Here is a 27,281-nt window from a genome sequence, read left to right on the forward strand (position 1 = left end):
TTTGATAGATGGTTGAGTTCCATTTAAGAAATATATACTTCGGATTTTGTTTTTTAAATTTTATCAATTTTAATGCATTACTCTAGTATTGAATCTTTAGTATAATTTCATTAATTATTGAATAATGATGAAAGTTTTTAAAATCTATGCTTTGGTCCTCAAAAAAATTAAACCCCGGTTCCATTATTGTCAAAAATATGAAGAGATAGGCAAGTATTGTTGGACGATATTGAAAAAAGTTTCTTATAAACAATTTTTTTTTTTTAAAAGTGAAAAGTATATTTTCTCAATGTTTTTCTCTTTTATGGAATACGTGTCATTTTTATTTCATTAAATTGTATAATTATGTATTGTGTGGGTATGTTGAATACACATTAAACCTGTACAACGTCAATCATTATGGAGAGCTCCAATTGTAACTACTTTCGTACGTACCTAGGTACAAATTTGATTTGAGCTATACATGTGACTAAGTGGGGTCCATAATTTAATATATGTATGTAGGTACTAGTCGCAAGAATATACCCTTCAAGAAATAACTACTTGAACTCTTACTAGTATATCTCAGCTTACCTATAATCTTGCTCAAATAATTCTTGTAACAAATTGTGTAATCTTTTTCAAGAAGTGAAGCATATAGGAAAAGCATAAACTTTTTGTTCTGACTACATTTTGACCTAAACTTACTCTACTGCTCTGCTTGGTTTCTAATAAAACCACGGTTGAAGATACAAGCCTCATTTTTCAGCAAAGAAATTAAATAAAAGCAAATCATCCTTATATCAACACTTGCTAGATTCTAAGAGAGATTTATTTTCCCAAATAATCTAAACAACTAGCAAGTCTACAATCACGAAAAGATATCCAGTTGAGAATTTCCTTTACACAACATGCATGATACATGGACCTCTTGAACGAGCAGTTCAATTGCCTTGTGTACCTAAACTCGGCAAGTATCTGCCGCCATGGGAGGACCTTCCAAGATTCTTATTTTCACGATGCCGGCGCCAGGCTGCTTGTACCACATAAGCTGCAAAGGGTTCCAATTGCTCTTTACCTATATGCATCCAGTTCTTGGAGATTATTTTCTTCAAGTCCTCATCCATTAGAGCAAAGGCTTCAATTGGTCCATGAGTTTTGACGGTTCTTGGAGATAGGGGGAGTCTGGATAGTTTAGACAAACCCAGTTCAAGAAGTTCTTCTCCAAAGAAGTGACCTTTTTCTAGACGCTCAGCGTGTGAGGAGGAGCTACTTGCTTCACCATTACTGGATGTATAGGCCCATGCGATGCCATCTGTAATGAAAAACGTTGCATCAATTGGATCTCCCTCCCGAACAATGTAGCTGCGCTCTTTGTAGTAGACTGGCTTGAGAGAATCGCATATATTTTTCAATAATTGTTCATCCATGTTTTGAAGCACTGGCACCTACCCCAAAGAGTAAAAACAATCAAGATGAATAGTGCTTGGAGATTTACAAACACACTGAGCAAATCTATAATGTATTATCTATACACAATATAATAATGTAATTTACACTGGAAAGGGTTGTTATAATCTTGATTATTTCTTGAATCAAGGTTAATCGATGTTTTGTATTCAGGAAAATTCTTAGGCCCGAAGGAACGGTACTTCCTTCTCTCATATTTATAATAGATTCACCATGAATGTGAGAAGAGAGAGCATCATTTTTTATACTTTCAAGAGTACTTAAGTATTGTTCCTTGAATCAAGTCATAATTGAGGGCAGAATATAGTACACCTTATAATAGCTACTAGTATAAAAAGGGAAAAAAAAAAAATATATATATATATATATATATATATATATAGAGAGGGAGAGAGAGAGAGATAGACGGGAACTTGGGATCAAGTTATATGAACTCACTTTTTTCAGTAGATCCAAGCAGAGGTAGCGTTTTACTGCATTGCTTATATCTTCAGGAAGATAACAAAACAGGTTCTCCACACAAACATCTTTTTTTCTTTCCAATCTGGGTATTATGTTCTGCATAATCTGTTTTTTCATTTCTCCAGGAAGCCTGTATTTGAACATCCATATTCCTATTGTTTGTTTTTTCTCCTCCATCTCCAACTTCTCCTCCATCTTCATTCTTTCTTCCTCTTCCTTCTTCTCTCTTTCCTGCTTCATCTTCTTTCTTTTCTTCTCCGATCTTGCAGTTTCCAACTGCATGTATAACTGTGCCCCACTTCTACCGGTAAGTTCAATTTGTCAAATCTTATATCAGATTGACAAAAAAGTATATATTTGCTTGTGTGTATGTTACTGTGTTCACTGTAACATTTTAATTTTTTTTTTTTTTTGAGAATGACTCATTGTGACAAATTCATTGCCATAAGATAGAGTTAATCTAATACCGACCTTATAGCTTGGTGACAAAAGGTTTATGTTTCATAACCTTAATTGTAGCCTGTAGGTTTGGAATTCGTAGAATTAAATCAAAATTAAGTTTCAAAAACTATTCCTGTGATTAGAATGAGATATTGAGATATTTAGTATTCCAACAAATCACACACACTATATGTGTGTGTATTTAACAATACAAAATAACAACTCCTCATAAATATGATAAGTTCATACAATCTCTTTAAAACTAAATATATTAAAGGATTATAACATTTCATCAAAAAGAGAATAAAAATATCATTATTAACAGAATTTTTTTTATAAAAATTATCATTAACAAAAGGGTCTTACTAACGAGTCCCTTTGGGATAATGACTAACAATCCATTTTAGGAAAGTTTTGACACTACTTTTATGGGAAATTGAAAAAATTATTAAAACATTATTTTATTTTTATTTTTTTCCCATAAAAACTTTCTTTAAATAGATTATTAACAATTGCGCTAAAAATATCCGTTATCATTTTCCTTAACAAAAATTTAAAATGCCAATCATCATCTGAACTAGTTTATACTTGGTATTGACTGATACAATCCAGTATAAAGAAAAGGTCTCAATTCGTATTTGTATAATTGAAAGTCCTAAGCTTTAAAAAGAAAAGAAAAAAATTGTGACTAACCTGCAAATTTCCAATGAAATATGAAAATAATAGCAATCCAAAGATACAGATAAGAATTGTAAAGCAGCTTTCCCAGACATAGTTACTTGTTTGGAGACCTTGACCAAGAGTGCTGCAAAAACGTTGCACTATAATATATTAGAGATACACTAATCTTAGAAATTATAACTATACTATCAAAGAAGAAATTTTTTTTACCTACTATACATAAACTAGAAATTTAATTATGAGCTTTCCGTGGAAAAGAATAAGTTAAGACTTAAGACAGGATGTAAACATCTATACTTGGGCTCTAGATAAGGAAACAAAAAATAGTGATAATTAGTGGTCGAGATTGTGGGTTTGAGTCTGTTTAGGACCTTAGGTGTATGAGTAAATTTTTCCAAAAAAGAAAAAGAAAATTATAGTAAAAAAGTTTATAATTCTAGCATTTTCCAAAGATGAAATAGCAAATTATAGGTCAAAAGTGAGAATATTATCATATGTATGATTATTGAGCTTAAGTTATATCAAAATTATGCCTTTGTCTTCTTCTTCAAGATAATCAGTGTGTCTAGGGAAACTCTAACATTCATTACAGGAAATCCAAAATTGTCTAGAGAGTGATAGTGAGTGGTGACTATCTATAATAAAAAATAATAAAAAAAGGAAAAAATTAAAAGTATACTTTCCCTTGTGATTTTGAAATTTGTAATCATGAGAAAGAATGGCAAATTTATAAAATAAAATATAATGAGAAGAATATTCAAAATGAAAAGTATAATTGTAAACACTAAATTATCCTAATCATATTATGTAATAGAAAACCATTAAATCATTATATATTATATTTATAATAAAATAGGATCGTATGTGAGAATCAAAGAATAAAAAGATAACAACTTTATTTATTTTTAATTTAAACTCATCCGAAATGAATCAAAGTGGACCGTATTGGACAAAAATGGAACGAAGTGGACCAAAATGAATAGAACGGACCGAAATGGACAAAAGTGGACCATAGTGGACCACATTGAACCGAATGGACAAAATTGGACCAAAGTGGACTGAAATGGAAGAAAGTGGACGGAATGGACTGAAGTGAATCTAATTAGACTAAAATGGACTGAAATGCACCAAAGTACCTATTTATTATCTTGATCTCTTGAAGTTGATAAAAATGACATATGGTTTATCTATGTAAGAGAAAAACTTGATCTTTCAACCTGATCTTGAATACTACATTAGTATGCAGATATGAATACAATGATAGAATATGATTTTTTCAGGTGAGTATAAACTAAAAATAAATAAGTAGTCTTTGCCTTAATTTTTTTTTTTTTTTATTTGAGGGGAAGTCTGCCTTAAAGTAGAATGTTAAAAGAAGTTGACCAAGTCTCTCTCAATATATATCATTAAAGAGGTTGAGTGTGTCCTTCAATCTCCTTGAGTGAGTAGATCCTTAAGCCTTTCATATTTTCTTACTCATGTATTTCTCCTAATAAAATTTTGTAAAGGCATATATATCACAAACCCACTTAAAAGCCATAGTAACTTTTAAAGGAAAGTATGACAAGTTATTCTATACACATCACTAATTCCTAAAAACTTATATTCTTTATGAAGAGCATACTAAATGTGTATCGAATATAATTAGTTAATTTTTAATAAAAACTACGAAAATTATTAGTTTACATGAACAATACCATGTAAAGTGTATGAAGAGCATACTATATGTGTTCATGTAAACTAATAATTTTCCTCAAAACTATTCTCAAATGACAATATGAAAATAGTAAATGTAAAGTGTATGAAGAGCGTACTATATGTGTTCATGTAAACTAATAATTTTCCTCAAAACTATTCTGAAATGACAAAATGAAAATTGTAAAGAGTCTAATATGAACAAACCTTAGGTTTCGCAGGCCCCACCAGAAACACTGAAAGAATTTTTGTGGGAAATCTTTGGAGTGCACAACACCAGATTGAAGGGCGTCATGAAATATTCCAAAATCAAAGGGCATATCCGTTGTATTTGGTGTATTTATAGGGCAAGAATCTGTTAGAAATGAGTGATTTCCTAAACTGTGATCATCACAGTTAAAAGAACTACCAACACATCCAGGTTGTTTTTGACAGGCTATGTGCCAACAAGCCGTCTCTCTCTCAATAGAAAGCAAATACCAAAGGGCTCCCAAGACCTGGAATTAAACACCAGCGAGCATTGAACATCAATTACTTTTTCATGAATCAGATAATAACAATTGTAACAGCCAAATTATTCTATTCAGAAGAAAAAAATAATAATAATAATAACAAGGGAAAAATATAATTATGCGGATAAGAAACTTCTTCTCTAGTTTCTCTAAAAGAACAAAAACTATAAAAAGTATCAACAATAAATCATTCTTATAACGTGATTATTAATGCTCAGGGCTCATAATTTTATTGTATATATCTTTTTTTGAAGCTGAATTTTATTGTATATATCTAGATATTTATTCTCAAATTTATTTAAAACTTTTGCAACCAATGGAAAAATACTTAGGAAGTTATGCAGGGGCATCAAATTTATTGCAGGAAAAAATACTTACCCTGTATAGATTAGTCATAAAGGCATCCAATTAATTTACTGGAAGAATGCATCCATTATTTCTTAAGGAATTAGTAAGGCTTTGGTGGTGGGATCATATGGTTGGTCTTGTACCCCTATTGTTGGATGCCAAAGCAGAGGTTTTGCTTAATGTTTGCTTACATTTCCCCAAGTGAAGTGGCTTTCATACCAACTATATTATACACCTATTGTTTTGTTTTGTTTTTTTTTTTTTTGAGCACCCTCAAGGAGTGTGAGAATTCTACAGGCATTTGTATAAGATGTTAAATCCATAACACAATAACAAGACCTAATCATAAATTTTAGGTTGGATCCTCAAAAGGCTAGTTAGAGTCAGCGATGATAAATGCTTTGATTCACTAAGATTGGTACTTCTGAACTCCATAATCTTTTCAAGAAAGCCTCAGTAAAAAAAATTAATACTAGTCGTCAAGGTATCACCAAAAACCTTATAACTCAAATGGTTGACACTATATGTTATTTCTAACTAAAACATTCAGTATTCAAATTCCCCTCTCCAACTATCAAATTATCCAAAAAAAATTAAGAAATCAGGACATAATCAAACTTACATGACTGGCAATAATGTACAGCGAGAAATTGAATGCAGCTTTAAACCATATGGGGAATTTAGCATATCTGTTGGCTTTCCTCATAGGATCTTTCCAGGATAGGTAGATTTGAATAATTCTTGGCACATATTGGAAGAGAAGAACAGCAGTCAAATACTTTCTTATACCCAAAGCTTTTGAACCTCTCACTTCTCGGAAAAGAATTAAAATTGCCACCTGTACAGATTACAGCAAAGTTTAGAGTCAAGGCATGGAATCTAATAGTAGAGGTCAATGTTAGTATAAACAAAACAATCATTATTGGTACGAGAAAAAGCTCTGCCTTACCTGTGGGATAGGAAGAAGAACGAGAATGTCTATTACCAAGTATGGCCACAAATACCTCCTTGCTATTTTCCTAGGATCTTTAATTAATGTAGCTTTTCCGGAGGTTTCATCTATATAACCATTATAAAATTGCAATGCAATATTTATAATGCAAATGATATCAGTGAAAGTTCGTAATATAGGAGCTAAGGTCCTCAACTTTTTGTCTAACTCAATGCACTTCTTTTCTTCGTTGATCACAGGAACATAAAAGAACAGAGGATCTAATGACACTGCAATCACACACGACAGTCTAAATATTATACTCCACGTTTGAGAGAACCTGTGATGCGGGTCAGGATTTCTGCGTGTCCTGGAATGTTGCCCTTCAATGTCAAATACATTATGCAAGTGTTGCCCCACCTTACTGAACAAAAACATAGCATCTTGAAATTAGTTAGTGAAACTTCTATGGTGCAACTAGAACATGAAAAACGTACAATGAAGAAAAATGTCATAGGCACTATATAACACCATTGAAGTTGAAGAACCAAAGCCGTATATATTTTTTTCTTGGTTAGATCATTAATTCAGTCCTCTAAATATTGGATTAATAGTTGAAATTGACTTGCTTGCATCTCATGACATGAGTGGCACCACCAACAAATAGGACATTGTTCTATTTCCTTCTTCTTCTTCTTGGTTTTTTTTTTTTTTTTAACATCGGGTCCTTCAAATCCAAAATGCCATACTTTCCCTCCTTTCCAAACTATTAGCTAAAGTCAGTCACAAGCAAGTGTGGTAGAGACACGTGGTTTACATGTGAGAACAATTAAAACAACTAAACTACAGTAGTTTTATATATATACTACTGTCGTTTTAGTGTTAGACTTCATGTGCAGGTGCTTCTCTTCTTCTTTTCTGACTTAGAACTTTGACAAAGTTAATTGGGCTTTGAGGAAATTAAATGGGAAGAGTTTTAAGAAGACTATATGCAAGCTGGCTCTTGGTGTTACTATTTATCACATTTGGCTTGATCGTAATGCGATAATTTTTCGAGGCAAAGGAAGAACATTTGGAGTTGTTCCAAGCTATTATGGCTGATGTTTGATGTCACCTGTTTTGGTGTAAGAAAGTTAAGAATTTTGTCCTAAACAGGACATTATGCTATATATGTGTTCTATTGATAGATGTGGGGTGATCTACTTCATGTTGCTTGTTTAGTATTGCCTGCTTTGTGTAATTAGTTGCTGCTTCTTGTTCTGTTTGTTGTTAATAAAATCATTTCTCATCCTTCAAGGAAAAAAAATGGTCTTTAAGTTTCTGTAGAAAAATGTTTACACTGATAACAGAAATTAAGTTGTAACTAAATTATAGATTATCACACAACTGACCAAATAAGAAGTAAGAACTATATATGCTATTGTTAGCACATAGGATTATAGGGAGAAGCAGAAAATTAAAAGGAATGAAAAGAAGAATAAACTAAGCATAATGAATCATACCTAAAGCTTTCACCATTCTGTATCCGATTCACACGGAAGCTCATACTTAAAGCTTCTCAACGAGCTAGGCAATGTCCAAAAATAAAGATTGGCCTCTGATTTACGTATAGACGTAACAAATCTTACCACAAAGTACGAATTTTGATCCCTGAAAAATGCGAAACAGATTATAGAAATTTCATTATTCATTTGCATTAAAGTGCAACCTCTCAAGACCATGCTACCTAATTGACAGAACTAATATTGCTCTTTCACTTTAGCGGCAAAATTTATGAGCTAGATGCACATGCAAACAAAAACTTGCACAGAAAGGAATTGAAACCATCGATTGACTTCTTCCTTTAAATTTCTAGGCAAAAGACTGAAAAACCCATAAATAAAAATTCGAAATTAAAAGAAATTATGATTATTTGATCAAAATAACTTAATATTAAAAATAAAATTCGTCGGTTTTTTACACAGTATAATCGATTTATTTTATTTTATTTATTTTTTTACAAATCCTATATTTCTTTTACACCAAACCAAATTTATTTTTTTGGGTAAATCCAAACCAAAACTTTGTATGGTTAACTTATAAATCAAATAACCATGTCACATTGTCACCAACACCATTCTCTTTGTAGGTCTCCAACTTTCAACTTCAACTACATCCACTCAATTTAATATAAATGGTAAATTAGAAAAGTGGAATGCATGACAGCTAACAATAAGTCAATAATGAGAGGAGACCTTGACTGTTGACTTTAGTTTTAAAAAAATTCCATAAATCATAACTTTTACTTAAAATTTTTTTTGAAGACAAAATTATATAAACATCTCAAATTTCTTTTTTCCAAAGGTAAAACTTATCCAAATAAAGATAAAATTTAGGATGTGGTCAATTAACTAATTATTCTCAATCTAAAGGTGGAGAAGTGCTAAAACTTGGAAGCATATGATTAAATCAATAATTTTTTTTTTTTTGTTGAAACTTTAATCTTTTGAAACAATTAGTAGTTTAACATATATAGTATCAAAACTACAGAATTTTTAAAATGTAACATTTGGTCGTGCTAGAATGTGAAAATGAAAAAGTTAAAAAAATAAAAGTAAAATGTATTGACTGTTCAAGAAACCAATAAGATTCTTATATTAATTAAAGATTATGAAACTTTTATAAAAAGTTTATTGAAAGTAAAGAATATTTTATTAAGAAGAACAATTTTTTTTTTAAAATCTTTTTATTAATATATAGTAAGGATTATTTTAAGATAATCATGTCTGAGATGATACGAAGAGTAATGATATGATACAACAGTTTTAATAATAAATTTCACATGTACTTCTCAAATGGGCCCCATTAGACACTTTTTTTTTGTTTCAAAAGGACCCTCATTTTTCTACCTTTTTCAATTAAAAAAAAAAAAAGACCCTCATTTATTATTGGAGTAAATTCTCAAATCACACAATTTATCACAATTATTTTATGTAATATGCTATAATTAATTGTACCTCGTTATCACAAAATTACAAAATTTCTACAGATTTTTTTACCACTCATAACTTCATGTATCACAATTGTTGCATAGTTGTGGCACAAAAATATACGGTAAAAATATTAAAAATTAAAAAGAAAAAAGAAAAAGATAGGTATAATGGTTGAGGTTAAAAATGACCTTTTACTATCAGTCCTTGAAAGAGACACAGATCTCAATCGTTTAAAAAAAAAAAAAAACAGTTTGATTGTTGTTTCAGCATGATAAAAGCAAACAATACAAATTTAACACAATTACAGTACTTTACACATATGCATATACTATCAGAGAGGAGAGAGAAGTGAATATACTTACAGTGAAGCCTGAAAACTTGTAGAACTCGGCCTTAGCGGGAGTTTCACGATGAGTTCTGATAGGATTTTTATAATGACAATGTGAGGAAGATGCAATTAACAGAGAAGGCAACTGCTGAGCAGTTCCCATAATTTGCTAGTGAAGTACTATGACCCACACGGCCACGCGTAAAGAGTAATTACTCTCTCTAGTTTTGTCAGTCAAATCAACTTTATCTTCTTTATTAGAGGAAACAATTTTGTATTTTATTGGTCAGTCAAGATCGTCACCGGTTTACCAATTAAACAAAATCTTACGGAGAAAATGCGCAGAACATCTCTTTGTCTAAGTCAAGCTCAAGTGCTCAACCATGGCTGGCTGCTTGATGAAGCTTTTAATTTGTGTGAGGGGCATTTTTGTCACAACCAGTAAAGTGAGACCCAAGGCCCATGGGCCATGAGCTCCATTTGTCAACAAAGACCAGGACAAATCAGTACACAAAGAAATAAAAAGATTGAAGGCCCACTCGGCAGCCCATTTGAAAGGAAAGTTGTTTTATGTGCGTCATAAGGTACAATGGAACTAGTAATTCAGCCCAAGGATAAAGCCCAATTCCAATCTACCAAAGAAGCTTCGGCTGATCCACCTTTTATGTTATTTCCATCTTCCTTTCGCTGCATGGACCAAGCTCATGCGCTACAAGGAAAGACCAACACATGGGAAAATGAGGAGATGTGGCCTGGACCTGGAGGTTAGGAGGTTCATTTTGTACTAATCTGGGCTCATCCAAATTATTTTTGATGGGCCTTTCGGAAACATTTTGAATAACAATAAAGAGCTCTTAAAAAGCTTACCATTTTTTTTGGGTAAATTCCACAAACCTACCCTAAGGTTTGTAAAAATACCAATTAGGTCCACAACATTCTAAAACCTACCAATTTAGTCCTTAAAAGACAATTTTGTCCCTAAGTTTTTTTCTCTTTCTCTAATCTGTCTCCATTCATGTCCCCGTCTCTCTTCTCTTTCTCTCTCTCTCAAAAATCACTGAAGGGTAGGGATAATCCCAAAAAGATGCTTCTTGAGATCAACTGTTTGGCTCCTTTCCAATCCATGTTCCGCCATTCCTTTCTTTTCTTATAAATTCTTCTTTTACTCTGTTAAAACCAACACAAAATTATTCAACACCAAAACCCCATCTCTAATCTAACCCAGAAACATACCCTATAAAACCAACAAAATTCAACACATATACACAAACCATTCACCACCAAAAACCCATTTTTAATCAAACCCAGAAACCTACTCTACAAACCAACAAAATTCAACACATTTAAACAAAACATTCACCACCAAGAACCCATTTTTAAATCAAACCCAAAAACATCCACTAACTTTTCAAGAAACCAATACATATACACATGATAAAATTACAGAATAATCATCCATAAAATTGTAAGATTTATTTATGTCAGCTCAGACAAAACAAAAAACTTCTCCTTCCATTCGGTGAGGTCCGATTCGGAGATTGTGAATCAGGCTTATTCGGCGATTCAGCATGCGATGTCTCGGCTTGAGGATGAGTTTCAACATGTTTTGATTCGGAGCACCGTTCCTCTTGACGCCGAGAGACTGTACTGCTCGATTCGCCAGAGTAGCCTTTCGTTCCCGGTCAACGATGCCAGAATTATTGCCGGAGAAGATGATATGAGTGTGGTGGTTAGTGACTTTTCTAGTGGCTGTGGGTGATATGGGTTTGTTGGGCGGTGGGTTTTGAGAGAGAGATCTGAGAAAGAGAGAGAGAAGAGAGAAGGGGAGAGGAACGGAGAGAGAGAGAGAAGGAAGAAGAGGAAGATTGGTATTATCATTGAAGGGTAGGGATAAAATTGTCTTTTGAGGACTAAATTGGTAGGTTTTAGAATGTTTTGGACTTAATTGGTATTATTCCAAACCTCAGGGTAGGTTTGTGGAATTTACCTTTTTTTTTTTTTTTTTGAGTATTTAGTAGCTGATAATATCATGTCAGCTATATCAAAATTCAACAACTGGGAGACATGCGTGTCAACTGATTATATCAACTTTCTTGCCTTTCCACCACTACTTTCAAGTGTGTAAGTAGGTTTTTTGTTTTTTTTGTTTTTACATGTGTCTCTTATTTATTGGATTTTAATATAGTTGTTGTAGTATCATTTAATACCAAATACTTTCTCGAAGGTGGTTTAAAAATGGTAGATTGCTGTTTAATTTTTTTATTTTTTGAAATTTTTTTCCCCCAAAGGAAAGTCAGGCCAATTGCTATGTTTCAACAACTATAAAGCACAAGTCTGTGGTTAAAATCCTTCAATGGGAAGAATGATATCTTTTTTTTGCTAGGTAGGGGAAGAGTGATATCAATTGTTTAGTGTCTTGTAACATTAATCCCTAATATAATTTGTTTAGTGTCATGTAACATTAATCATTAATCCCAATATTCATATTCCTGTTTAGTGCGTCTACACTAGGACTAAGACACGAGATATGTAATTTATATTTTGACGCACAAAAAGAAAATTTCCATTCCCTTGGAGGAATTGTGTATTATCACTTGGAGAAAAACAAAGATACATACTGCAACGAAATGGTGGGTACGTAAGACTAATAAGGCAACCAAATAATGTTTACTAAATAAGTGAATTAAATGTTATTGAAACTACAATCGTTGAAACTATACAAGCACACTTTTTTTATTTTATTTTATGAATGAAAATATTCATTCACCAGACTATTAGTACAACAAGCTTACAAGCATCTTAATTTTAGAACAACACCAGGACCATAACTTTAATACAAGAAGCAGAGCTGCAACATCAAAGCACTACTAAGGACAGAAAACGAAATGTTCCACAAATTACATAACACTATAGTCCACATATTACATAACACTCTAAAAATTATAAATGCATTCTTAACAGATCGTGTTCCTTAAGAACTAATCCTCCTTTTCAGACAGTAGTATTGATGAACCCTTTTTCAATGCAGCATCTTTGATGAGTTGCAGTGATTCCTCTAGATCATCAAGTAGCTGGTGGGGATCGGGAACCACATTCGGGTCAACTGCTAGAATAATGGTCATCTTATCAGCATAACTTTGGCAATGGATTGTTATTGCCTGCAAAAGAAATCACAAATAAAATTGTTAAGGAACTAGAAAGAGAGATGAAGAGCAAAAAATCAGTAAAATGTTCTATGTCATCATGGTGAGCATGAAATATGTGAACATGAAAATTCTGTTCTATGTCAAGTATTGCAAAACATGCTTATTGAATTGGTTAATACTGAAAATTATCAGGGTTATTGGACTACTTACATGAGGGAACCCGTAAATACTAGGAGCGAGGAAAGCTATTGAATGGCCAAAGAAGCTAATTTCTTCTAGCGGACCACACACATTTGAAAAGGCCACGGTAGTATTTGTAAAAACTGTGTGTGTCAGAGCAGCAGCTGCCTGTCAACAATGTAAATAGAATTTTACTCAAGCAAGAATTCAGCGTCTTATAAATTATACCTCCAATAAAGACAATACTTTTGATTAACATAAAATGTTACACTTTAATCATTAGTTATCTATATCTATGCTAAATTTGTAAATTTCTTTACATAAAAAGTGCACAGCCTAGTCAAAGAAAATTAAAGCAATTGATAACAAGATTAAGTTGAATTAACAGAAAAGAACTTAATTAAGCAAAACTAAACGACTTTTGCTTAATTTTTAAAAGGTCAAGGTTAAGCACGTCCAAGTATTTAACACTAGCTATGAAATAAGTGAAATTGTTACTCAGTATCATATATGCAGCATCCATAATTTCACGTGTGATGTCCACATTTTAAAAAGTGAAATAATTGATGTGTACCAACGATGTACAATATTAGAATCCTTATAGAACACATTTGAACTTGAGTTATATAGAGTTTGGTAATTGAGTTATGTCACAGTGATAAGTGATAACAGATCCTAACCACAGTTCAATTTAGCCTTAAATTTCTCATTGTTTGTTTGAGAAGGCGTAGGGAGATTAATCACCTTAACTCCAAATGTTTTAAGTACACTACAAGAAAATGGTAATGTGCATTGAGCTTCAAGTGAGAGCTTTTTTCGTTCCATCTTGGCTTTAACTTCCCCAATATGTTCCAATGGGTCACCATGTAAAGCAATTGTGAGAGGGAAGATTACATAACCGATCTCATTTCCCCACTTGTCCTTGGATCCCTTTGCCATCATTTCAGCCATATCCTATTTAACGAATAAATTCAGAGAGGAAACATTTTATCCAAATCATATATAGAGGACGCAAGTTCATTATCCATTGAATCAAATCAAAATGTAAGAAATATTTTTAAAAAGCGTCCAAAATTTCGAAAGTGGTAATCTCCACTACAATTTTTATGCACAATTCTTTTTTGTTTGAAATCGAATACATAACTAAAAATCTAATGGATAGTATTTAAAATAAGAGATAAGTAATGAACCTGAATCCCTGCAGTTGCTCTTATATTTGCGAAAACGATTGCTCTAAGGCGGAGACTTTCTGGAAGATTATTAGTATTACTAATATCCCCATCTTTCTCATCCTCAGCTGCTGAGTGATACATCGAATTCTTGAGATTATTAAATGTTTATACTAAGGAAGAAAGTTTTTTCTTCTTTGATTGTCAACGGAAATTAATAAAGTAGTTGGGTAGGACCCAAAAACAATTGACTTTAGTCAACAGTATACAAGCAAATATAGTTAAGTTTCTAGAGAGAAAGAACAAATATATCAAATGATAATTTCTGTAGCAGCATGTTTGACACAATTGTTACCTACAAATTGAGCAATTACTAAAAAAATCTGAACATAATTTGGAAGCTTATTACAAAAATGTCCCAATAGAAGTTTTTTTTTTTTTTTTTGATTGAAGTCTGCATTGAAGGACATGACATTCTTTTCAAATTTAGAAAATGAAAATGGTTTTACTAAACATTATAAGATAAATTGATAGGCTTCGGTTTACATCTAAGACTTTAGTACACTGCGACACAGATGCAACATGTAATCAAGATTAATCATATGTCTCATTGTATCCTTTAAAATGCACCAGAATATTAGACAAAAGCTTTATCCAAATTGACATAAAAAAAATAAAAAAGTAAATTATAGAAAACCTACCATATCTCCTGTCTAGATATCGCGAAAGACCAGCTTGTGTTGCTCCCAGTACAACATCATTGATTGTCTGATAAATGATCCACACGAGGCCAACCAAAAAAAAAAAAAAATTCATCTTGTTAACCCATTTTGTAAAATGTAAAGATGGTAAATAATCATAAAAGCATTTCTAGGAAAGAATGGCTTATGTGGTACACCATAAATTGCATATGCACCACAGATATGGCCCATAATCATTAATGTCAGTTCGAAGAATTTGAGGTCCTTTATGGCCCAAACGAGCTCGAAAAAATTAGTCAACATACCATATTCATCACGTTCTTCACGAGCTTGATGTCATCCAAACTAACTATACGATAAGCGAACCGCTTTGTAGTCAGATCACACCTGGGTGCACCTTTGATGGGACTCTGTGTGTCTTTCAGAAACAAAAAAGTTGCCAGGAACAACGTAAAATCCACACAAGTGTTCCAAATCAACCTCAAAACAAACCAAATGGATAATAGCCACCAAAATGTGGTGTTGGAATTGGTTGAACCAGCTCGTTTCTTTATGGGAACAGTAGGCAATGCTTCTGGGTCCGAGGTTTTTCGAGTAGATGCAATGAGAAGTGAAGTGAGAGATGTACCATCACCAATTGAGTGGTGGATTCGAAATACTCCGACTGCCTCTGCATCCGAGGTTTTGACGTTGAGGAGGTGGATTTCCCATAATGGTTTGGACAGGTCCATGGGAGTTTTGGTCAGATTTGAAACATAGTCTTCAACAAACTGATCTGGATGATCTATGTTTGGATCCAAATTCGGAACAAAAACATGGTTCTCTAATTTTAAAGTAGTTGGAGTCCATTTCATATTCCTGCCCTCCTTGCCGTCCACCTTTTGCCATAAATTGAAAAACAAGAAGAAGCTGTTAATAATATATAGATAAATAAAATTTAAGATTATATTTTCTTAGGTAAGAGTTATTTAAATTTTAAACTATGTGACATTAGATATTCTTTTGGATTTATATATATTTAAAAGAAATCAAGAATTGACCCATTTTGAGCCCAATGGTAGATATGGCAAAACGGGTCAAAATTTTTTGACTCGACTCGACCCAAAAAATACATAACCCGAACTCGGTTTTTTTTTTTATCCGAAGCAAAAATGGGTTAACTCGTGACCCGACCCGACCCGAACCTGAACCATTTTTAAAATTTTTTTTTGGATAAAAAAAAAAGTAAAATTAAGACAATATTGTTCTAATTGTTTATTGTGAGCTTTAAAGAAACAATTAATACATTTACATAACTGCATGCAAATTAATTGAAAGATAAATGGTTGAGCATTCTGTAATGAGTAAAGATTTTTAGATATCAAATAATAAAGTACATGTCAAGATAATCTAATTACAGTAAAATTAAAAACATAAATTTAAAATTGTAGACATGTATGAGAAACATTCACAGGTGTGAAAATAATGAAGCCAAAGTATCAAATTAGCATAAATTATGAATGCTTAGACCTATATTTTTAACAATTTATGTCCAAAATAAACGGTTTTTCAAAATAAATTATAATATTTCTTAGAGTGTGTGTTGCTTAACAATGATATGCTATTCATAAAAGAGACCGTGTATAAATAAGTAAGCAATCAAACTTTAATGTATATCTCAATTGAAATAGAGTGTCAACCACAATTGATAATAGATTATAAAATTAATTTTTAAGATTGTAAATTTCTAATATGTTTTTATTCTTTATTAAATGAGTTATCCAATAAGTCATTTGTAATTTTGTTTTATATTTTGGAATGTTGATATTGTGTAAAAATAAAACTTGTGTATTTGTTTTACTTATTTTTGTGTTATTTTGTTTTAGATAGCAATGTTAGGTTTTGTATAATCTTAAAATTATTGAATAAGTTATAATAAGTTTAATTAAGTTCATTCTTGATATAAGTGGTGAATTCAAAATAATGCATTTTACATCAAGTAATTTGTTGCATAACTTTCCAAATGGCAAATACATGTTGTTTTCTTTATTATAAATATTTTTTTTTTTTAAAAATCATGTGAAATACGGGTCAACCCAACCCGACCCGACCCGCAACCCAATTGACCCGAACATGTTTTTAACCCGCTTTAAATGACTTGTGACCCGTTTGACCCGCAACCCGATTGACCCGACCTGACCTGCCTGTTTTGCCATGTCTACCCAATGGTATAACCATTTTTTTACTTAGGGGTTGAAACTTGAAACTTCAATATTAAAACGGTTAAGAAAAATTCATAAAATTATATACATAATTATATATATGTATGTGTGCGTATGAATAAGAATATAAATTCTTAATTTTCTAATATTAAAGTAAGTTGTAACTTGTTTCTCCAAAAAATGAAATAAAAAGAAGTTGTAACTCAATATATACATACATATATATATATATATATATATATATATAACATCATGAACTTTAGGTCAACTAATATTTTCTGGTATTTTTAATTGAGATATTCATGATTCAAATCTTATTTCCTCATAAATAAAAATTTTCTCATCTTCTAAATTACAATTAGTGCATAAAAGTTATTGAGCATGTACAAAAAATAATATAATTATTGACATTCTTTTATATATATATATATCAAAATATATTTTACTTGCATCTTCACATGAGCTATAGGTGTGTTTAGAGGGTTTCTTTTTTTAAATTAGAAAATTTTAAGAAGTTATAAACACTTCCTTATTCTTATCCTCTCTCTAAATAGTTTAAAGTACATATAACAATTATCTTTTAATTAAAAAAATACATAGTCATAAGAATTTTTTTTCATATTTATATATTGCGAAAAGTGTGAAATATAGGAATCTATTTTAAATTTTTAATATGGACCTAAATTTTAGGTGTTAGAAATTTATTATTTTCCTTATATAGCCCTATTATTTGGAAATTTTAAAACTTATTGTGGTTGGATGTGAGGGTATTTATGACCAATTAAAAAGTGGACAAAATTGTATTCTCTTTGTAATCGTATAGGATAGATGATTCTTGTGCCTATAAAAAAAAAAAAAAAATTATAACAAGATAAATAATTAAAAAAAATGGAAGAATATTTTTGTTTAACCGGTTCTTTTGGGGCCAAAAATTCAACAACCCAATGTTTTTTTTTTTTTTTTTTTTGCTTTTTAGTGTCCTTGAATTAGCTGAATTTTGTAGGCCCAAAAATGACCAAGCCTTAAAAAAAATTAAAGGTTCATACGTTATAGAAGAAATTTTAAAATTTCAGGTTTGGACCTCCACCAGTCAAACTTGTTGAACTCCTTAGTTTTGCATAAAATCAATAATTCTAGTATTGCTCACTTTTACATATACTTTGTCACAACTGTCCTATATGGTAGATTGTAATTGGTTGTCTATCAATATCACATGGACACAATTTTTTTTCCAACATTTATAATCTGCCACATAAAACAATTGTGGAAAAGTGTGTGATTATAGTATTATTGACATAAAAGTATGTGTAAATTATTCGCTTTAGTAATAGTCTAGTTCCAAACTGATTATTGAAATGAAATTGTTTAATACACACACACACACATATATATATATAAAAGTATATGAATTTATTGACTTAAATAACTTCTCAAACAATAAATCAAGAAGTTCAAATAAACATTTTTCATGATTAATATTTAAACAAATGATGAAGCAAGATAATATAAAAAAAATGATGAATCACTCCATCATCATTGACAAATAAAAAAAAAAAGTCATTACAACATTAAAATTTTATTAAGTTACGTACCAAAAGACATATATACTAGGCTGAAATGCGATACTAATTAAAATACTCAAATTAGACCGAAATAAACTAAAATAAACTTAAATTTTAAGTTTATTATTAAAAAAAAAAATTGAATTTTAAGTGAAATGAAATAAAGGATGATATTGTACTGGTTTAATGACTAATATGAGACATTTTGAACCGAACATAATTGAAATGGAATAAAGGAGTAGGGAACCAAACAACGGTTTTTTTCTTAATTTGTGGAAAGAAATTTTTCTTACTATCTTGCTAGAGAACAGAGGATGCTTAAGCAAAGTTTGCTCCAAACCAGCTTTGACGAAGTTAGGATTGATCTTTGTCTTGAACCCTATCATTGTAACAATATAACAGTTCAGACTTGGTGACTGAAACAACTGAGCTGCGGGACTTAGAGCCTCCTCACCGATCAAGGCCCCACTGTTAGCCATCTTTGTTACTCTTACTCTCTTGCTGGTTATCCTTACCACAATATTATATATGTTGCTTCACTCCGATGGTTCAAGAATCCATACGCATGGTTTGCATTTATAGAAGTCGAATGGAATGGCAGCCATTGTAATTTTATCACAATTTGTGTGATTTTTTCCTTTTTGGCTCCTCTCACGATCTCTAAGTTTAACGACGTGGCTTCAATTTAGCCTCATATTCGCTTTCTTTTGTTTTACGTAATAAATGCCATTTCCCATTTGGTTTGGTCCAATAATTGAGGAAAGAGTTAAGGAAATGGATACTTCTTTCTATTGTACACCTCTTTATGGTGCTTGAATTTTACATGATTAATTTATGCTTTAAATGTTAAGCACGTTGGTTTGATATAATGTATGTTAGGTACGATTTATGCATTGTATATATAAAAGTCCAGTTAACGGATGTTCTTAGAATATTTGTTAATGAATTATTTTAGAAAAATTTTGATACAACTTTCATGAAAAATAAAAAAAAAAAAATGTAATTTTTTTTTTTCTTTTCCTATAATAGGTTTCTAAAAATATTTCTTAAACCAAAATTTTAAAAATATTTCTTAATCCAATACCCTCAGAGCATCTATTATATTTTTCCACAATAGAATAATTATTTCTTAGAAAAAACTATTCAATTGTTTGGTTGTGTTTTTATTATGAGTAATAATTATGGTCCACCTCTCACAAGTTTCATTGTGCTGACTGAATAAGAACTAAAGCTAATAATGTAGAGTGGTGGTTTCTGGTGTGTTTAATCTAGCTATCCCTAGGCACTCCTTTGTTGGTTGGATTAATTGGGTGACTATCCTAAACAAGCTCCTAACAAAGGAAAGATTGGTACAATGGGGGACTTGCTGTGGACAAAATGTGCGGTTTCTGCAGGTACAGTATTGAAGACAGAGACCATCTCTTTCTTCAATGTGCCTTTACTAAGGTCTAAGACAGTCTGGGATAATATCAGAGGGCTTTGCAAGCTAGCTTGGTGGGCTTCTGTCTACCACATATCACATATGGCGTCAAAGGAATGCAATTACATATGCAGGGGCTGTCAAATAAAGAATGGAGAGTAAAAAGTGCAGTTGAAACTCAGTATTGAATTAGGCTCAATGCTTCTATTTGTAACTTCCTAACTGCCTTCTCAAGCCAGCTGTATAACTACCTTGCCAGCTAGCCAATCCAATCCTACTCATCCCTAACTAACTAACTCTGATACAATACAATGCTAATGTAGATAGACTTGTAGTACTAGTACATATACACTATAGTATAGGTATACAATACCAGCTAAAGCAATTACAATACAGTCTATGACACAGCCACATTGTGTACTTCTAGCAGTACTGACACAGCATTAGTGTTGTTCAAATTGCAACAGCTTTGTTGTTCAATAGTATCAAAATCTAATAAGTGTGAGACATTTGTTAGTGAAAGAATTATTTTTTACAAACATGTCTTTTATTTATATAATTTTGATATAGGTGACGTAATATCATTTTAATACAAAATACTTTTTCGCCGTACCCTTTCTCCATATCCTTGATCCATCTTCATTTTCACTTTATTGCTTGAAGAATATTTTTATGGTAGCTTCGTTTATTCTTTGCTGTAATTTTTTTAAGGAGTCGTTCTAGTCTTAATTGATGAGCTTTCGCCCACCCTTAATTTTCCTGTTGTTATACCAACACCGCATTTGATGAGGTTTTAAATTTAATTTTTAATATTTTTAAAAGTCTCCTTAGGGTTCTACCACCACGTACAGAACTCTTCATTGATGATTGACTTTTATTTTTGTTTTAATTTCTTAAAATTCTCCATTTCAAATAATATCAGAAGCATACCAGCACCGACCAACTTGTCTCGACAAAGCACCACTCTCTCGAACATGGAGATATTATCTTTTATTTTCTATATTTTGTTTTATTTATTTATTTAATATTTATAGAGGTATTAATTTCGACATAAAACAATACTATTAATTATATATATTTTTCTCATTTACTAGATTCAAAATCTCTTACCAACATTTTGGGGACACTCCTAAGCGATTTTTTTTCAATAATAACTTGGTGCATCTGAGATAAAGTCATTACATATACTCAATGAAATAATCAAATACTTAAAAAAGTCTAAATACCTTTAGTTCTCAAATATATAGAATGCTGTACAAATATATATATTTTTTTTAAAAATTGGAATTTTGCAAAATTTGTCTAAATTAATATGACCATTCTATTCTTTAGCTGTACATAGGAATAAATATTCTATTCTTGGTAATTCTTATATTATTTGTAATACTTATTCCTAATTTCCTATTAGAGTGTAATTATTATTACTGTGTACTAAACATATCTTAAGTTTTCATAAGTTAAATGCAAATCCAAAACAAACCCAAAAAAAAAAAAAAAAAAAAAATCAAAGAACTAAGAAAAGTATTATCAGAACCTTATGAATAATTGATGATCCACATGATAAAACTCAAGCAAGCGAGTTGGAGGTTTAATAGACATCGATTTCATTTGTCCGAGCTGGTGCGCATAAGTACCTGTGTTATATCAATCAAGTTGATGTTCCACCTGCTGAGTGACGCTTTCTTTCTATTTATTTTGGTTAAACTTGGATCACATTAATCATTAATAGTACCACACCGATGAAATGGGTGATGACTGAGGGGTGATAATTACAATAGAGTTATCAGAGTTTAAAACCAAAAAAATACTAGGACCACAAAAAAAAAAAAAAAAAAAAAACATACATACGCACACAATTTTTATCACAACTCACCATATATATAGCAAATTGTGACAAATGATATTTTTTTGGTTGTAACATTTTTCTTTGAAACCTCCACATCAGCTGAATGATGAGTTTTTTTTTTTTTTTTTTAATATAAGATAGAAATTCTATTTTAGTCTAATTTAATTGTATGTGTATGTGAAGTTTCCTCCTGGAAAATTAAACCCCAGCCCCTGCCCTCACACCCTACAAGCACTTATATTTGTAGAGTGACGATTTTCAATGTCACTATCGTGTGGTTTTATCTTGCACAACTTGGTTTAGCATTTTTTTTAATGTACAATTTTTTTTTAATTTCATTTATTTGATATAATTATATTTAATCAATTTATATTTTAAGTAAAATAAACTATATACCAAACAAACAATGATATGGTTTCCAAAATTGGAGTAAATTAACTTTGATTCAAATAACACTTCTAGAAAAATTAGATGATGAATTCAAAACCCATCAAGTATATATGAAACTTATTATTATTATTAACTGGGAAAGAGTTAGAAACTTAAAAAAAAAAAATATATATATATATATATAAATTTCATTGGCAAGTATGATTAATAGCAAAAAGTCTCGTCAATCTAATTCCACACGTATGCTCCATGAGTCATAGCTCCTCTATTTGTTTCCAAGGTTCATGCTTAAGAATGAGTTTGACTTGTCTGTAGTGTTCATTGAACCGAACGTGATAAGAACACATGTACAACACGAAAAATGTTTAAAAATAGTCATGCACGTACATAGGTTTTAATTGTCTTGTCTAGTGTTCCAGACAGAAACCCTATCCCTTTATAAGAATTGAACTTCAATCTTCTGCCCATCCGAATCAAAACTGATTACGGCAAGTTGGTTAATCAACCTCTATTGTGCAAACTTAAATTATTCTCTTCTCATGTAATAATATAATTCAGGCTTAGAATACTCTCTAATCTTCTCTTACACATTTTATCTTAATCTCACTCTCATGTAAGCAATGATAAAGCCAGGAATTTAGGTTGGGGGCAAAATTAAAAGACAAGATTAGAAATAAAAAATTAATCAATATTAATAATAAAATAAATAAATAACTATATGCTAATGTAATTGTCATATAGAATCTAACATAAAATGTAAACTTTAATTTATTTTTTCACAACTAACTTATAAGTAGTTTGTTTATATTATATATATATATATATATATACCTTTTTCTTTTTTTCAGAATTCTATTAGGCTTCTGTTTCCTATTCCACAAAGCAGTAGGTCTTTTTTTTAATCATTACTAGGTGAGATCCATTATTTTTATATAAAAGTTGTTATAGGTATGTAATTGTGTAAGTCTATTAGCATTAGGGGTAAGAAAAGCTGCAATGATAATAGAAAAAGAGTCAAACAAGATAATACACAATGATATTTCTCAAAAAAAAAAAAAAAAAGGAGGTAATACACAATAAATAGAAGAGAAAATTTTTGAGAGTTCAGGGGCGCACTTTGCCCCCATAGAATACCCCCCGCCGCCCCCACCCCCCTCCCCCCCCCCCCCCCCCTGCCGCTGCATGTAAGAAAGATCTTCAAGCTAAGATTTCAATGGAGGTCGGTGGATTAATTGAATATCATGAATTAGTTAACAAAGTACCATCGCAATTTTTTTTTTTTTTTTTTTTAAATCAACGTCATTTTCAGGTTCCCTAGATTTATTAGGAGAGTAATCTTCTTAAGCCAATTTCAAGTGTTTTCATGACATTTGGTATAACTAGTTTCAGTGGGTTCCGTTAGAGTAGGAGTCCGTGTGTCGTGTGCGAACTGGGAACTGATGAAAGTTTCAGCTTATTTTAGTTTTTAATTTCTTTTTTTTTTACTATTTATGAGTTTCGTTATACTTTTTAATATTATTCATAAATCATATTATACTATTCAACTAGCTTTTAACTCTTTTTTTTTACACTTTTAACAAAAAGTTTTCAGTTTCAATTAAATAAGTTGTTCTTAAACAGACCCTAAGATAGTTAAAAAAAAAATCCTTTTTTCCAAATATAACATTTTTTTTTTAAAGAGCAACACACAGAAGCAACAAGAAAACAAGTGGAGCAAATTTCATTTTCGAGCACTACAGACAACTGAAAGATTTCCGTTTAAAAATAATTTATTTAGCATTTTGCTAAAATCTTATTACTGAAACTATGATAGAAAAAATAAATAAATAAAGGTCATGTGGGACCTAAGGGACTCACAAACGGTATTTGTGTTAAAAAAAAAAAAAAAAGTAATTAAACAAGTAATGCAAGTAGGCTCGCAAACACTTGCAAATGTCACTTTGCTCTTAAAAAAGTAGCATATGGGCCTGCAAATAATCAATTAGTGTGTCACGAGGGCAATTTGAAATAAGATGAGTAAGCTAAAGACTAGCTTTTTCAAATGACACTGACATGTATAGATGTACTAGTGTTAAGAGTTTTAGGCTCTTAGCTAACATGGAAATAACTTCATATACAATGAACGGGTTGATTTGTTCTTCTATCATGCTAAACGTGCATTTGAATACTACTTATTTTATTAAAAATTGAAATAAGATGAGTAAGTTAAAAAATAGCTTTTTTCAGATGACACTGACATGTATAGATGTACTAGTGTTAAGAGTCTTAGGCTCTAACATGGAAATAACTTCATGTACAATAAATGGGTTGATTTGTTGTCTCTTCATACTAAGCGTGCATTGGAATACTGCTTATTTTACTGAATATTGAAAACTTATTACTGAAAACATATTTTTTATTATTGCAAATTACTGTTCATGCGTTTTTATCACTTGGCTGATCCATGAACAGTGTCATGAACCAGCCCAAAAAAAACGCAATCTCAAAAAATGCAGCCGCAGTCGCTACACAAACGAACCTTAAGTGTCTATTTGGGAATAATTTATCTAAATTTTAACTAAAAACTTTTTAAACTAAAAGTGTGCTAAACTATACTTGTATCTTAAAATTTTTTTTGAAAATGTGAGAAAAGACAAGAAAAAGTGAAATTTTAAAAAACTATACATAAAAACTAAAAATTGATGCCAAATATACTTTTAGTACTGCCATGCCTTGCCTCGTCAATCTAACTCCTCTCGCCAATATAGGGTTTTGAATCGTTGAATCTTCTTTAGAAAAATAAAAGAGAGTATTAAGAGGATTAGGAGAGTATTAAGAGAGTATTTTGAATCGTTGAATCGTTGAATCGTTGAATCATTGTTCATGGGACCTGTAAGTACTTTATTCAGCAAAAAAAAACTATAAAATTAGGTCCCACGGTACTATTCACACATTTAAAAATTATTTTGTTACAGTATTTTCAGTTTTCAGTTATAAGCGGTATCCAAACAGACCCTAAGTAGAAAGGGTGTTTGGACAAATTAAGAGGATTTTGGTAAATCATTAACAATAATAACAAAATTTTTTTTTTGAGAATCGCAATAATAACAAGATATGAATGTAATAATTCAAGTCAATAAATTGAAATAAATTTCAAGCACTTGCTTGCGTTAATTTAGAAAGATAAATCTTACTTTTAGTTAATAAAAAATCTTTGACAGTGTGAATTAAACGATTTCAATTTTTTATTATTTTAATTAAAAACTTCTTTAAAATTTAAGGTTGAATTTGAATCCCAAATTATAATAATAATTATGTAATTTATTTATTTTTTAATAAATATTAGCCACTTTTGTATTCATGAGGAAAATAAATAAGGCGAAAAGCACATTTTAGTCCCTACATTTTCAGACGATTCCCATTTTAGTCCCTAAATTTTATTTTTACCGCTTTTACTCCCTATTTTGAAAAACGCTTCCCGTTTTGGTCTCTACCGTTACTCATTTAACAAAATTATCCTACGTGGCAAACGGTCCAACAGTAAATGTTGACGTGTTCATTAAAATAATATTAAAAAAATTATTTACATTTTTAAAAATGCCACATCAGCAATTTAATTTTTTTTAAAAAGCCACGTCAGATAAAAATAATATAAAACTTTCTAACCTAATTATTTTTTAAAAAAAGAAAAGAAATTAGTTAAATTAATTTTTTTCTTTTTTTGGAAGAACATGAAGAACTCAGAACCATGTGTTCTTCATTTTCTTCCCCAACTAAGCTTGCCCATAAAATTAAAAATTAAAAATTTACTTTTCTTTTCTTGCATTTTCTTAGCAACCAAACCCATAAAATCACTCAGATTTACAAAATAAAAAGACATGCCCATAAAAATTTACAAAACACAAACATTCAACAAGATTTTCTTATGCTTTGAAACCAAACACAAAAAACACAAAACTCAAACCCAGATTTTCGGCCTCCATGCACAACCACACAACCTTAAATTCAACAACCCACACACCTTTAACCCCAAATCTGAAGCCGCCGATTTAGTTAGCCTACGGGTTTTGAGAGAAAGCCACCACTGGTTTCGGCCATCAATTTAGAGAGAGAAAGTTTGGGTTTTCGTCCATGGGTTTAGAGAGAGAGAGAATTGGGTTTTCACTTCAAACTCAACCCAATCCATGCAATCATCATCCTTATCCACAAACCCAGAAATTGACATCGGAATACAACATACACCACGAACCCAAAAATCAACATACACCACAAACCCAGATCAACAAAACTCACAATCCCCAAACCCACCATCGGAATGCACATCTCCACCACGATCTACACCACTGAGCTGAGAGATAGAGAGATGAAAGAGAGAGACTTACCGATCTGGGATAGAGAGACAACGATCTGTGAGTTCGAGAGAGTTTGAGCCATTTGGGTCTGAGTTTGAGCGAATCGTGATAGAGAGAGTAGGTCATTTAGAGAAAGAAAAGAAGAGAACCACCACTGGTCGTGGTGGTGGCGGTACTGGCGATGAGTAGAGGAGGCCGGCCATGGAGGTTGAAAGAGTTGTGAGAGTTTTGGAAGAGAGAGGAAGGTTTGAGATTTAGAAGGGAGGGGAACCGGTTTGAAGGTTTTCTTTTGAGTGTGTGAAATTTTTTTTGGTTTGGATGCCAAGGAAATACATGAAAAAAAAGAAAAAGAAAAGGAAGACAAAGAAAAGGGAAGAAAATAAGGGTTAATTTGCTAAGAATATGAGTCAATCTTTTGGGGGAAGAACACAAAGAAAATGAAGAACACATAGTTCTGAGTTCTTCATGTTCTTCCAAAAAAAAAAAAAAAAAATTAATTTAACTAATTTCTTTTCT

General features: G+C 31.2%; 2 protein-coding genes across 2 annotated transcripts; both read right to left on the reverse strand.

Moving 5' to 3' along the window:
* Positions 1-568: 568 nt before the first annotated feature.
* On the reverse strand, positions 569-9,938 carry LOC115959215 (cyclic nucleotide-gated ion channel 1-like). The gene is made up of 8 exons (XM_031077531.1): positions 9,854-9,938; positions 8,022-8,169; positions 6,538-6,943; positions 6,211-6,426; positions 4,936-5,225; positions 3,046-3,157; positions 1,888-2,199; positions 569-1,427 (listed from the first exon to the last, which is right to left on the reverse strand). Exons 2-8 carry the CDS (start codon positions 8,063-8,065, stop codon positions 924-926), a joined length of 1,884 nt encoding a protein of 627 aa, XP_030933391.1. The 5' UTR covers positions 8,066-8,169; positions 9,854-9,938; the 3' UTR covers positions 569-923.
* Positions 9,939-12,557: 2,619 nt separating this feature from the next.
* On the reverse strand, positions 12,558-19,305 carry LOC115959218 (O-acyltransferase WSD1-like). The gene is made up of 7 exons (XM_031077539.1): positions 19,072-19,305; positions 15,321-15,893; positions 15,016-15,082; positions 14,336-14,445; positions 13,890-14,099; positions 13,176-13,313; positions 12,558-12,977 (listed from the first exon to the last, which is right to left on the reverse strand). The coding sequence occupies exons 1-7, from the start codon at positions 19,255-19,257 to the stop codon at positions 12,798-12,800; spliced, it is 1,464 nt and encodes a 487-aa protein (XP_030933399.1). The 5' UTR covers positions 19,258-19,305; the 3' UTR covers positions 12,558-12,797.
* Between the last annotated feature and the right edge of the window lie 7,976 nt (positions 19,306-27,281).

The sequence above is a fragment of the Quercus lobata genome, chromosome 9 (assembly GCF_001633185.2).
Source record: "Quercus lobata isolate SW786 chromosome 9, ValleyOak3.0 Primary Assembly, whole genome shotgun sequence".
Classification (NCBI taxonomy): Eukaryota; Viridiplantae; Streptophyta; class Magnoliopsida; order Fagales; family Fagaceae; genus Quercus; species Quercus lobata.